Source organism: Caloenas nicobarica, chromosome 19, assembly GCF_036013445.1.
Source record: "Caloenas nicobarica isolate bCalNic1 chromosome 19, bCalNic1.hap1, whole genome shotgun sequence".
NCBI classification, from domain to species: Eukaryota; Metazoa; Chordata; class Aves; order Columbiformes; family Columbidae; genus Caloenas; species Caloenas nicobarica.
In genome coordinates, this window is record NC_088263.1 from 10084432 (window position 1) to 10096855 (window position 12424).

At 53.1% G+C, this 12424-nt stretch overlaps 1 protein-coding gene across 4 annotated transcripts in view; it reads left to right on the forward strand.

The window, feature by feature from the left end:
• The window catches only part of LOC135996354 (disabled homolog 2-interacting protein-like), a 45895-nt gene that overhangs the window by 20220 nt on the left and 13251 nt on the right, over positions 1 to 12424 (forward strand). For all 4 annotated transcript variants that reach the window (XM_065648211.1, XM_065648212.1, XM_065648210.1 and 1 more), the window contains exons 5-9: positions 3190 to 3334; positions 5446 to 5590; positions 8745 to 8981; positions 10490 to 10691; positions 10787 to 10965. In XM_065648211.1, the coding sequence (XP_065504283.1) occupies positions 3190 to 3334; positions 5446 to 5590; positions 8745 to 8981; positions 10490 to 10691; positions 10787 to 10965 (908 nt within the window). The remainder of the gene's footprint in view (positions 1 to 3189; positions 3335 to 5445; positions 5591 to 8744; positions 8982 to 10489; positions 10692 to 10786; positions 10966 to 12424) is intronic.

Sequence of the window (12424 nt, forward strand, 5' to 3'; positions counted from 1 at the left end):
CATTCTATGTTTCTGTGATTTCCAGAGTTCTGGAGGAGCTGCCTTAGAATAGCACGTGCTGCTGTGAGCTCATGCTTGGTTTATTTGAAAAGTGCTGGAAACCAGTGCTGCCTTGTATTTCTGAATTGCTCTTCTTGATCAGCATATGTGCGGTGACTGAAGTTGCACAGGTTCAGCTGTGTCCAGTCTGAAGCAAATATGCTTAAAATAAACATGGGGGCAAGGCTGAAGAATGCTGCCACAGCCCTTAATTTTTGCTGTAGACCTTTTCCTTCCCTCCTCGGCTCCAATGTAATGAAATAAAGCATCTTATTTTCTTCCATTGCCGGGGGCCCTAACTAAAAACAACCCCCTGCTGATCTCTGCTGCTCAGAAACAGGGAGTTTTATTGGCTTTAGTTATTGCATTTTATTCAGAGCCTTGTATGTGGGTGAGTGAGGCCCCTGGAGGGATTCAACAAGTATTTGCATTCCATTTGTGTCTTCCGAGTGCTGGCTGCTGGCGTACTCAAGGCAGATACCAGACGTGTGATCCAGAGCCGATGTGGCTTTTTTGCGTGGAGGGAGGATCTGGAGATGGCCCTGGGACGGGAATCGCAGGCTGTCGTGGGAGCTGACCCGCGCTGGAGGCTCGCAGGGCCCCGCCGGGCTGCCGGGAGCCGTCTCTGCCCAGGAACTCGCTCCAGGACGCTGTCTGGGGGTGTTTTGATCCCTCTTGTGTCTCGGGGCCGGTTCGTACAACGCGGCGAGATGCCTCGTGCAGCCCGGGGCGGCCGGACCTGCTGGGGACCGTGCGGGGCCCGGCCGGGGGATGCTGTTGGGCATCGTGGCTCTCGCCTCCGGCCCCTGGTCAGGAACAAGGCTGGATTCTGCTGTGTTACACCCCAGCGTTGGGGGCTGTGCCACAGGGGGACTCTTTGGGATTTCAGCAGCTTTCCTTTGGAGACAAGGGGTTGTTTTCTCAGCTGCCGAGTTGCAGGTGCTCAGCCAGGGATAACAACCGCAAGAGGTGTCGCGGGGATCTTCTCTGGCTTTGTCTTGAGTCCCACACTGGAGTTTTGCCTCGTTTTAAATTCTAGTGGATTCTGTAGATCGGCTAAAATCATCAAAATTCCCATTATCGCTGGCTAAAGCTCGGCTGTTGGGTTGTGCGTCGCAGCTTGGCCCCACGGCAGCTGGTCCTCGGCTGACAGGAGCGGGAAAAGCAAACACTCGGCTAAGAGAAGCTGTAAAACTCAGTGTTCCTGAGATAATTAGTATGTTGGGAAAGTGACAGGAAAGAGAATCAAGCAAAGCCAAGGTCAGCGGCTGCTAATTAAGAATCAGCACCTTGTGTCAGCCTGAGCTGTGGCTTGGAATTGAAACGTACCCCGGGAGAGACCCAGGAAGATAAAGGTGATGAAGTTACCCAGATAGCAGCTCACGGGATTTGAGCAGGGGTTTAATGTTTCATTCCAGCTTGGCTGATAAAAGGGGTAAAATGAGAGAAAATAGCAGGGGGAGCCATGTGCTTTGCTTCCAGGGTGGATTTTTACCTCTGCAGCTGCTGAAGCGTTGCAGGCGCAGTGGGATCTGAGGAGAGGGATCTTCTGGCTAAAGAAATAATGGAAGTGACTTTTTTTTCCCCAAAGCTCCTCCTCTGGATTTCTGGAGGCTCCTCCTGGCAGCGTGTTGGTCCCGGTCACCGGGAGGTGGGAGGGCTGGGGCTGGTGGTTGCTGCGGAGATGCTGACCTTGATCCCCCCTCCCCTGTGTGCAGATCTTCCTTTGTCTGGGACAGGAGCACAGTAACAAAGGGCTTGTAGATTAAATCATTTGGGTCCGTTGGTTTCAGGTGGAGCTGTTGGTTGAACCTTGTTTAAACTTTGGGTGCAGAGATGTCCACATGAAAAATGAAATGGAGCCAAGTGCCTCTCTTGCAAATCTCCCACAGCTGCTGGCAGGGAGTGGGACCCGAGTGTCCCCTCCGAGTCTGGTCACAACAGGCTGGGTCACGGTCACAGCACTCGGGGGCTCTGGGAGCGTGGGGACAGGAGCTGGGTCCCTGCACAGCAGCTCTGGGGTGCTCCTGCCCCTGCCAGGAATGGGTCACATCTGGTACGGTCCCACCAGATGAAGGAGAATTTCTTAGTGAAAGATTATTACTGAGCAGATAATTTTGTTCTAGAGGAAGGCTTTAAAAAAGGTGCCCTTGGTTGTAGAAGTGAATTTTTATGTCAATGTTGCTTTCTCTCCTGCATGGGGTAACAGTGAGAGGTCCGATGTGTGTGATGTACCCGGTGCCTATTCCGTTCGTGGTGCTGGGGGGAGCGGGTCGAGGGGCTTTCGGAAGCCCGGAGCTGCTGCTCCCATCAGCCGTGCAGGGAGCAGAGCCTGAATGTGTATTAGCGTTAAAAACTGCATGGCATTTCCCCTGCAGTAACGCTAGCTACAGCACACTAAATACTACACCACATAGTGGATTTTCAGCAGAATGCACAGGGAGCTACATGACCCTGTGCGGTCAGTTAATGCTGCTGCTGAAGTGGACGGGGAGCTCGGGCCGAAGTGCTGTTTTCCTGCTGGAATTTGCAGTTCGGTACCCGGACTGACGCACAGGGCAGCTGTCGGCGTGTCTGCACCTGCTCGCCCCTTCCATTGCTCTGCAGCACAGATCATAAAATGGCATGGCATTCGGTTGTGTGCACATCAATGCGCCCAAAACACGTGCTGTAGCAGTGCTGGTTATTTCCATGAATACTGAGGAACAGGACATTTGAGCACCTTGATGCATATTACAGACCTGATGCTCAGCTGTGGGGCAGCTCATGACATCTCAGTGTCCCCTGTTTTGCCACCAGTGCAGTCAGACACCAAATACACCACGTTTAACAGAGGAGCAAACATTTCACCCACAAAACGTGAGGCTGGTACGAGACCCAACCAAAAACCAGCACTGACGGAGGGGCGAATGTGCTGCAGGCCTGGAATGGATCCTTTTTTGGGGTGCAAAAGTTGTGACTCCCTGGAGATTTATTTCTCCTCTCGTCTCCATGAGGCTGGAGAAACAGGAGGAGGGTGGGGCTGGTGGTACCGCGGCACACGGGGTCACCGCGGCTCCGCCGCTCCCTCCCGCGCTCTCCGGAGAAGGGAACGGAGCTGAACGGAGCGTCTGTCGCTGCGTGTGACCCACCATGGGCTTTGCTTTCCAGGATTTCTTGACTGACCTGATGATGTCTGAAGTTGATCGCTGTGGTGAGAATGAGCATCTCATTTTCAGGGAGAACACACTGGCCACCAAAGCAATCGAAGAATACCTGAAGCTGGTGGGGCAGAAATACTTGCAAGATGCCTTAGGTACGTACAGCGCGTGGGCGAGTCTCACCTGGACAGGTTCTCCTCGGAGCCCCAGGGTGCTCTGCGTGGTGGACACCGTCACCCGAGCCCTGGTGGGCGCAGGACACACCGGATTTTCGGCCCTGGCGGGGGGTCTGGGCGCGGGCACAGCCACGGGCCGCTCTGCGCCCGGGTGAAGGTCACCGCTGAGTTAGCGCTTTAATCTGCTTTCAGAGGAGAAAACAAATGGATATTTGAAGGCGTTGTGTCCTCTGCCAGCGCTGGCAGTGTCACGGCGGCTGATGGGATCCTTCCCCCCCCGAGACGCTCCCCCAGTTCCTCCCAGCGCCTGCCAGTCAGATGAGATCTCCCCAGTTACAGTGATGACAGTTGCCTCACAGCTGCCACTGGGAACCCTCTTGGTGGTTTTATCTTTTTTCTTTTTTTTTTTTTTTTTCCCCAAGTACTGGCTATGTTTATGCCTCCGAAAATGTTTCTCTTGATGCAAATGAAAATAATTAGAGCTTCTGCTCCTGGGCAGGTCAGGAGGGAACGGCCGTGCTGCTGCGTGCAGCGGCGCGGGGACGGGCAGGAGCCGCCTCGTGTCTGACCCGCAGCTGAGGGCGGCCAGACCCGAGCAGTAGGATGAGAAGAGTTTCTATTGAGCTGTTAATTTTTCAGTACGTTGGGTTCCTACTAATGGATTTGTGTAATTTTAGCAGGGTGCAAAGTACTGTAAATACTTAATATTAAGATAATAATAATGACAACATTAAGGAAGGGGAGATCATTGAGCAAATTCAGTCAAACCAAGAGATAGCCCACAGGAATAAGAAAAGGAATATTATTCATTTCTGCCTTGTAAGGTTTTCTAGTTGAAGGCAAGGCTGTAAGTAGTTTACCTCATCGAATTTCTAAAAGTCCAGGAAATTAATGAAGACAGAGAATTTTGGAATATTCAGGGCTCAATGCAAATGCTGCCAGCTGCTACAGGAGGAGCCTCCGGTTCTTGTTCAGGGCGCCGATTCAGTGTAGACCTTTTATCAGTGAAATGATTCATCTGTGTCACAAGGTAACACAACACGGTGTAGCGCTTTCCTTTAAACCATGAAGCACAAGCAAGTAATGGGGCCGGATAATAACAGCAGGCATCACCTGCAGGCGAGCAGAGAGAGCCAGAGCTCCCTGGCAGAGCTGAAAATACATTGGAGAGGCTCTCCAGTGCGTAATGAAAATCCGTTTTGGCAGCAGGGGAGGAGTGCAGAGTAGAGTGGGCAAAAAACAGGAGGATGGGAAAACGCAGGATGGTCAGGAATTGGGAGATGAGCAAACCAAACCAGAACGTCACCCAACCTGCAGGTCCCTGGCTAAACTCTGCCCCTTGATCCCCATTGTCCCGTCCCCCAGTGTCCCCAGTCACCACTAACTGGGACAGGCGCGTGTGGTGCTGGGAAGCGGCTCAGCCCGGGTGACGGGGCCTGTGCCGGCTGCCCTGGGGATGGTGGCAGGAGCCGAGGAGCAGCCAGGCAGCAAACAGGAGCGCAGGGAGACGCAGAGAGATATTTTAATTTAATTTTGTGTGATGTTCAAGCTCAAAATAAACCAAGTAAATTGTTTCTTTCCTTTAATTACCGATTTCTCCTGTGAATCACGCTGGCTCATCAGCGCCAGGGCAGTCTGCAGTAGCAGGACATCCTACAAATAATGACAGAACTGCCGGCGCGTTTCCTACCGGAGCAGCCCGAGGGAGCGTGTCTGGACCGGGCGTACCGGGGGTCGGGGCCGGCCGGGGAAGCGGCTGTTTTGGCAGCGCAGTTCCGATGCAATAGCCCGTAGCCACAGAGGCAGAGCTGCCAGCTGGGGACGAGGGATGGAACGTGCTTGGTGGGAGCCCGGGTGCGTTTCTGCGGGGCGTGCTGGGGTGGTTTGAGAGCTCCCGAGGCAGCAGCGGCTGCTCCCGTGTCCGTTCGGATCCCGAGAGCTGGCTGGGTGCAGCCTCTGGTACCGGCTCCTGTTGAGCCGCTGCGATGGGGCACAGGACACCTGCTCGGGCACTGGGGTTGTGAACAGGCTCCCTTGAAGACTGTGCCTCTTGTGTCTCCAAAACCCATCACCGACTCTTTGTTTTACAGGGGAATTTATCAAGGCTCTGTACGAATCAGATGAAAATTGCGAGGTGGATCCCAGTAAGTGTTCATCTTCGGACCTTCCTGAACATCAGAGCAACCTGAAAATGTGCTGCGAGCTGGCGTTCTGCAAAATCATCAACTCCTACTGGTCAGTACCCGTGAGCGCTGCTCCCCTTCACACGGTACGGCTGCAGGGGACAGGGGGGCAAGTTCATCTTCGGGCCGTTGGTGCCTGTCCCTCAGCTGCGCTGACGGGCAGCATGTCAGCGAGCTTTGCAGGGAGAGTTTGGCAGCAGCTCGTTCAGGTAGATGTTCTCTGGAGGCAGGAGGCAGGAGGATGCTGCTGCTCGTTGGCTCCGCATCCTGCGCTCGTGCAGGTGAACTCGCTGTCCCAGCCCATCGCCTCCTTGGCCCACGGCCTGGAATGCACTTGGAGGCATTTCCTGGTTGGTTGTTCTCAGGGTAAAGGTTCTTGCACCGAGTTGGGAGGAGCCCGGATATGCAGAATTGGTTGGAGGAAGGCCGTGGTGTGTTGTTGTGGCGGTGGCTGGCGGGCATGGCCGTGCTCACGGGGTTACAGGGGCAGGAGCCTGTGGCTCTGTTACGGGTGCTGCCTGCAAAGATGACCTGAAAGGAGAAACAAATAGGCTTGTGACTCTCTTTACTCAGAGAAATAAAAATATTTTCTTTCTGCTTCTTGCTAGCATACCCAGAGACTCTTATCCTGATCATATGAGAGAATGATCATTTTTGTCTTACTGCTGGATTTCCAGTCTTCTTGCTTAAAAGTCTGGGCTTAGTTTTTATGAATGTCTTTAGTAGCAAGACTGTTGTTGCAAAACATCAACTAAGGATAATATTGGACAAAGGAAGTCTTTGATAATGAAGATTTCTCATTTTCTCTCCCACCCCAGCTGTTGTGTTGAGGTCTGAAAACTCATTATATGTCATCTCCCAGGACACCGAGTGTGCCCTCCTGCAAGCCCAGGGAGCGAATTGCTTTTCCTGATACTTCTCAGGGAGAGAACAAGCAGCAAGAGTCTCAGTCTTCCTTTATCTACCACAAAGAGGCAAAGGGCAGATTTCTTTACAGGCATCCTGTACCTTATCCTCGGCCAATTAATAACTCTCTGACTCAGGAACGGCGTTCACCTGCGCTCCCAGGAGGGATTCACTGCTTTTAGTCACCAGTGGATTGTAATTGTTTGAATTAATGTCTTCCTAAAAATATCCAAAGGAGCACTAAAAGGTCACTCTGAAAATAGGCGTGAGAAGTGACCTAAGGAAAGTCAGGAATGCAGAGGAAGTTTGTTCCTCCAGTGCTGCTGTTCCAGGGAGGCTGGAGCAGCTGAGCTGCTGCTCTGAGTGGTTTCCCCTCCATCCTTTTGCTCAGCAGTTCTTGGGGATTAAATGGGCTGATGAGTGTTCGGGATTGGCCAAGGTACCCAACAGCAAACGATCTTGCTTTAAATAGCACGCCAGAGTGTGCATGCTCATCTGCCGGAGAGAGGAAAGAGGTTTACAATAACCGAAAATTGTTATAATTATGACATAATTTGGACAGCTGGAAAGTTTCGGTGTAAGCAGAATTTCAGCATGTGGAAGCTCGTTACTGGGAAGTTGGGTAATGAATTACGGGCCCGTTTGTCACATAAAGCCGGCTAACTGAATTCCATCCGCTGGTACACAATTAAACTTTTATGGTCTCCCAGGCTGTGACAGTGAACAGCGCGCACGGGCTGTTTGCAGCCGGTGTACATGTTTTCAAGGGTTTACTTTCCAGTAACTGTACAACCTGTCCTGATCATTCAAGCCTTAAATTGCTTAAAGGATTCTCCTATTTCTGGGCAAATACCAAGAAGTAAAAGGGCTTTGTCCAATTGTGTGGATCAAGCCAAAGACAGAGGAGAATTTATCCAGCCAAAGACGTTGGCTAATGCCATTTATAAAGCACAGGGTAAAAGTTCACGAGTGTGAAAGCACGAAGCCAACACGGACCAGAAGCGCAACGTGAGGGCAGCGTTTGCCGAGCGCGTCCATGGAGCGTCGGTGCCCGTCAGAATCTGCACGGGTGGATTCCTGCTTTGGGTGCTCCTCCGTTTCGGAGCTCCTGCCTGGTTCTTGCTGCTGGGGGACAGTGGGTGGTGCCTCTGGCCGTGCAGGTCCCTTGGTCTGTTCTTCTTCCCAACCTGTGTGAGGTTCGGCCGCAGGGCAGTCGGTCCCCAATGGGAGACAGGCCAGCGGGACACCGGCTGACGTTGCTTTGCTTCTCCCAGATAGTCCCTGCAGCAAAACTGGGAAACCATCCTCTGAAATGGCTGTTTGTTAAGGAGATTTGCAGCCTAAAATGGAGTGTGACCCCTCTGCAGTCTGCTCTTGTGCCGTCCAGCTCTGGATTTGACACAAAGGCGGTGGTTGGTGGCCGGGGCGGGTGGGGACCAGGGGACCCGTGGCAGCGCAGTGGGACCCGCCAGGCTGCTCCCGCGGGTGCGAATGTCCAGCTGAGTAAATAACGTGTGCCGGGAACAGGATGAGGTGGGAGCAGGGAGCTGGGGAGGGCCAAGCACAAACCGGCAGCAAGTTCTTGGGCGATAAGGGCAGCTGTGGGACCCAGGGGCATTCTGGTCTCCAGGAAAGCCTGTCTGTGCATGGACAAGACTGGAGAAACTCCAGTGGGGCGCTGCGTTTGTACTGGCCACAGTGGGATTTGATCCAGGTGCTTGACCAGGAGTATTAGAACTTGTAATTAACTTGTATTAGAATTTGCACAGCCCTCCATCCAAGCACCAGCTGGGCCGGTGACCCCGGTGCTGCCACTGTTCCTACCAAGGGGCTCCCATGGGGCTGTGTTTCATGAAGAGATGCTCTCCACCTTGGTGGCTGAGCCTCCCCCCAGTCTGAAGTGCCCCATGACACGGCCAGCTGGTTTGGGATGAGCTGCTTTGCACAGTTTTTTTCATCTATTTTCCCAGTTTCCCGGGGTTTTGGCACCCAGTACAACCAGGAACATTAGTCTGAAAGCTCCTTCTCTGACAACTTTACAGAGCGGCTTTGCTTTTTTCTGTGTGGTTTGAGTCTCCTAACAGACACTCTGCAAAAAAACAAAACAAAAAAGGACAAGAGCCTGTGACCGGTGTAGGTAATGGTGCTGCTGCGGACCAGTGGGACGAGAGGGCTCTACCCTTGTACAGGGCTGGGTGTCGCGCCCCACAGCTGATACACACCGTGTTTACTTGCTGCTGTGTGGCAGTTTGAACGCTCTGGCCTTGAACTTGCCATCCCTGTATGTCCTGTCGTTGCAGTGTCTTCCCAAGGGAGCTCAAGGAAGTTTTTGCCTCATGGAGACAAGAATGCAGCAACCGGGGCCGCCCGGACATCAGCGAGCGACTGATCAGTGCTTCCCTGTTCTTGCGGTTCCTCTGCCCAGCCATCATGTCCCCGTCCCTCTTCAGTCTCCTGCAGGAGTACCCCGACGACCGCACTGCACGCACTTTGACCCTCATTGCCAAGGTCACCCAGAACCTCGCCAACTTCGCCAAGTAAGCCGGGGTGCGGGAGGAGACGCGGGGTGTGGGCAGAGCCTCGGCTCCGGCCTCAGGCGTCCCGCGCTGGCCGTCCCTTCCCTCCGTGGAAAGGGCTGTTTGTTTTCTCTTGGCTTTTTGCCCCACGTCTCTCTGGGACCTGTTCCCTCACTGTCAGGTCAGGGAGAACATTTCAGTTTCCAAAACAGGACATGTTTTATGAGCAGGAAAACAGGCTGTTCTGACCCCGGAGAGGAGCAGGCGGGGTGGCAGCAGGGACACTGCCCACCCCTGTCACAGGGACCAGCAGGACCAGAACACAAACACCAGCAATGCCCAGGAGCTGGTCATTCCCTCCTGTGAGCTCTGGGACCTTCCCTGCTATTAAAATGCAGTTGTCTGAACTGGGAAGGTATGAAAAGAGAACGGGGACACTATCAATTTCTAACTAAGCCTGTAGGTTTGATGGAAACAAAGTGAGAGATTTTCGAAAATCTTTCCACTGGCTGCAGCTCTGAGCTACTTATTCTGAGCTCTGATAACAAAATGATGAGCTTTCTGAAACATGAATGGACAGTTTCTGTCTAAAGCTTCTTAGATTTGGAAACTAGCTTAGTACACAGGCTCGCAGTCAGGAATGCGCATACTTGCACGCAGACGCAGACCGAAGACATGCAAGTGTGTTACACTAGATGACAGAAATTCTCTGTATTCCTGACCAATCCCTAACTAAAGGGTTTTCAGATTTTGCAGCACTTTGCTGGAAAGGCTTTTTGACTAATCTGACATGAGTCAAGCCAAAGTGATGGGGCAGAGCTGTCCTGCAGACACACGCAGCCGAGCTGCTCCTCGCAGGATCGCTGGCACTGCCACAGCACCAACCGCTGCTGGGACAGCGGAACCACGAGACCCTCCCCGTTGTGCTTGAAATAGGAGATCTAACTGGGAGCAAAGTCTGGGCGGAGGGCAGCAGGAGGCTGCAGGAAGCCCAGGGGGGCGGACACGCTGGTCCAGCGGCAGGCGCAGCTCTCCAGGTGATCCCCAGGGCAGTTGTGCCGGGGCAGCAGCCGCCAGCGCGGCTGGAATTGGCTTCAGTGCCTCTGGGAGAGCGGGGAGAGGATTCCTGCCACCAGCAGTTGTGGGCTTCAGTCAGTTGATGGTGCTTGGTATGACGATTTCTTTATTTCCAGTGACAGGTCCTATTTCTGGAGGCTGAGCCCTGACCCAGCAGTACGATACACTCCATTACCAAGAACAGCTTCGTTTCTCTAGCTTTCACCTTCATTTCTACCACGGAGATCCTGTGCTGATGAGGACTTAGCAGGATTAGGCTGGAGTTAATTTTGGTTCTGTGCTCAGTGATGTGTACCAGGTTCCTGGTAACAACCCGGGGATCCCAAAGGCTTTGAAGGGTTCAGATGCCAGAGGAGGCTCTGGAATTACTACCTGCCTGTGTACATCCCCGTTCTGTTGACCGCACTTCTGTTTACAGGATTTAGCCGAAATTCCTATTGCTGTCTTGACAGGTTTGGCAGCAAAGAGGAATACATGTCCTTTATGAATCAGTTCCTGGAACACGAATGGACTAACATGCAGAGATTTCTACTGGAGATTTCCAATCCTGAAACCATCTCAAACACAGCTGGCTTCGAAGGCTACATCGACCTGGGCCGGGAACTGTCCACGTTGCACTCACTGCTCTGGGAAGTCGTTTCGCAGCTGGAGCAGGTACCGGGGGGGATCGCCAACAATGGGCAGAGCCCACAGTTCTCTAGCAAAAATACAAGATGTTGGTAGTAATTCTGCTCTTTTTTCTGCCCCAGGGCACTGCAACAAAACTGGGGCCTCTGCCTCGGATCCTGCGGGATGTCAACTCGGCGCTCAGTAACCCGGCCTGCGTGCAGGTCTCTGTCACGGCCGATCACACCGCGTCCACACCCAACGCTGGCAACAGCATCTCTGCGGGGCTACAGAAAATGGTGATAGAGAATGACTTATCTGGGTAAGAGCATAAAAGGTGGCCCGGCCACAGACCAGGGAAATACTGAGTATTCATCTGCTGCCAGAAGCTGAGCACGTGCAGGGACAGGCAGGACAGGCTGCGGTGTGGCGTTGCCTGATCCACGGACTGGGCTTTTTCTGATGCATGGGCTGGGCTTCCTCCTCGCAGAACTGGCACTGACTGTAGCTCAGGTGTGAATCCAGACCCAGCAGCAGGTGCCGTGCAGGTGCCTGGCTCCATCCTGGGCCCTTGAGAGCCAAAACTGGGCATGTGGTCTGGGAAATCAAGAACTTGGCAGTGCTGGTCTTGGCTGTTGAGATGTGGCTAGAGAAGCAAAATGTTCATCCTTTGAGGACTTGAGGGCTTGTTTGTACTGACCTCGAAGCGATGGGTATCTCCAGTAAGTTCACGAGGTTTCTGAGTATGCAGGATGTATAGGATTGGCCTTATCCATCTTTGTAAGACATAAGGTATGTGCTGAATCCACTGAGATCCAAATCTGGACATTTCTCTGACAGTTGCCAAGGTGTAGAGGCCTGACAACCAATTCCAGTCTGCTCTGTCCAGCTTTATAACCCTGGGTGTTTTTAATGATGCGCAGTGATTCACAGACACAGTCACCTAACATACTTTTTGGCCTCATTATGCAAAGAGTCTCATTCATGGGGAAGATGACTCTGTTGCAGACCTGTAATGTTTCTGTTTGCAGAAAATGAAATGGAGCCCACACAGGTTGAAAGACTGTGCTAGTAAAATAGTTTGTAAGTGGAAAGTACATAATATTTAACAGTTTAATTAGGAATGAAAGGCAGCAATGGTGCCGGACTTGCTCTAATCGGAGCTTTCATCTCTAATGCTTCCCAGCGTGAGGTACAGTTATTTAAATGTAATGCTATGGAGGATCTCTGACAATATGCTTTCACCCAAATACTTGCTTACAATGCACCATCTTTGATCAGCAGTATTTTCACATTAAGCTACTGCAAAGCTCTTTCTTCCTATCCCCAAGAAATCAATATTGCATGAATGTACGTTAGAGCAGGAGGAGTGGGTGGATAACCGGTAACCTTCAGCTGCCAGGCTTCAGCTCCGCGGTTAGCACTCTCTCTGACCCGTGGAGCTCTGGTGTGGATCGTGCCCCCATGGCGTTCTGCGCTGTACAAGGGTTGCCCCGGGGAGCTTACAGCCAGGGGACAGAGCAGAGGACACAGGAGCGGTGTGGAAACAGCCAGTTGGCAGCAGACAGGGTGGCAGGTGCTGTCAGCGTGATGAGCAGGTCCAGCCGGGGAGGCAGAGCTCATAGCGTGTCTGTGATGCCTCCTGCGCAGCACCGCGATCCGCACCCCTCGCTGCCCCGCGGGGCGGCCCAGGGCTCCCCGCATCCCGCCGCCCTCACTGTCCCTCCGTAGGCGGCCGTGCCCTCGCGCCCGCAGGGGCCGGTGGCGTCCCTGTCCCGCAC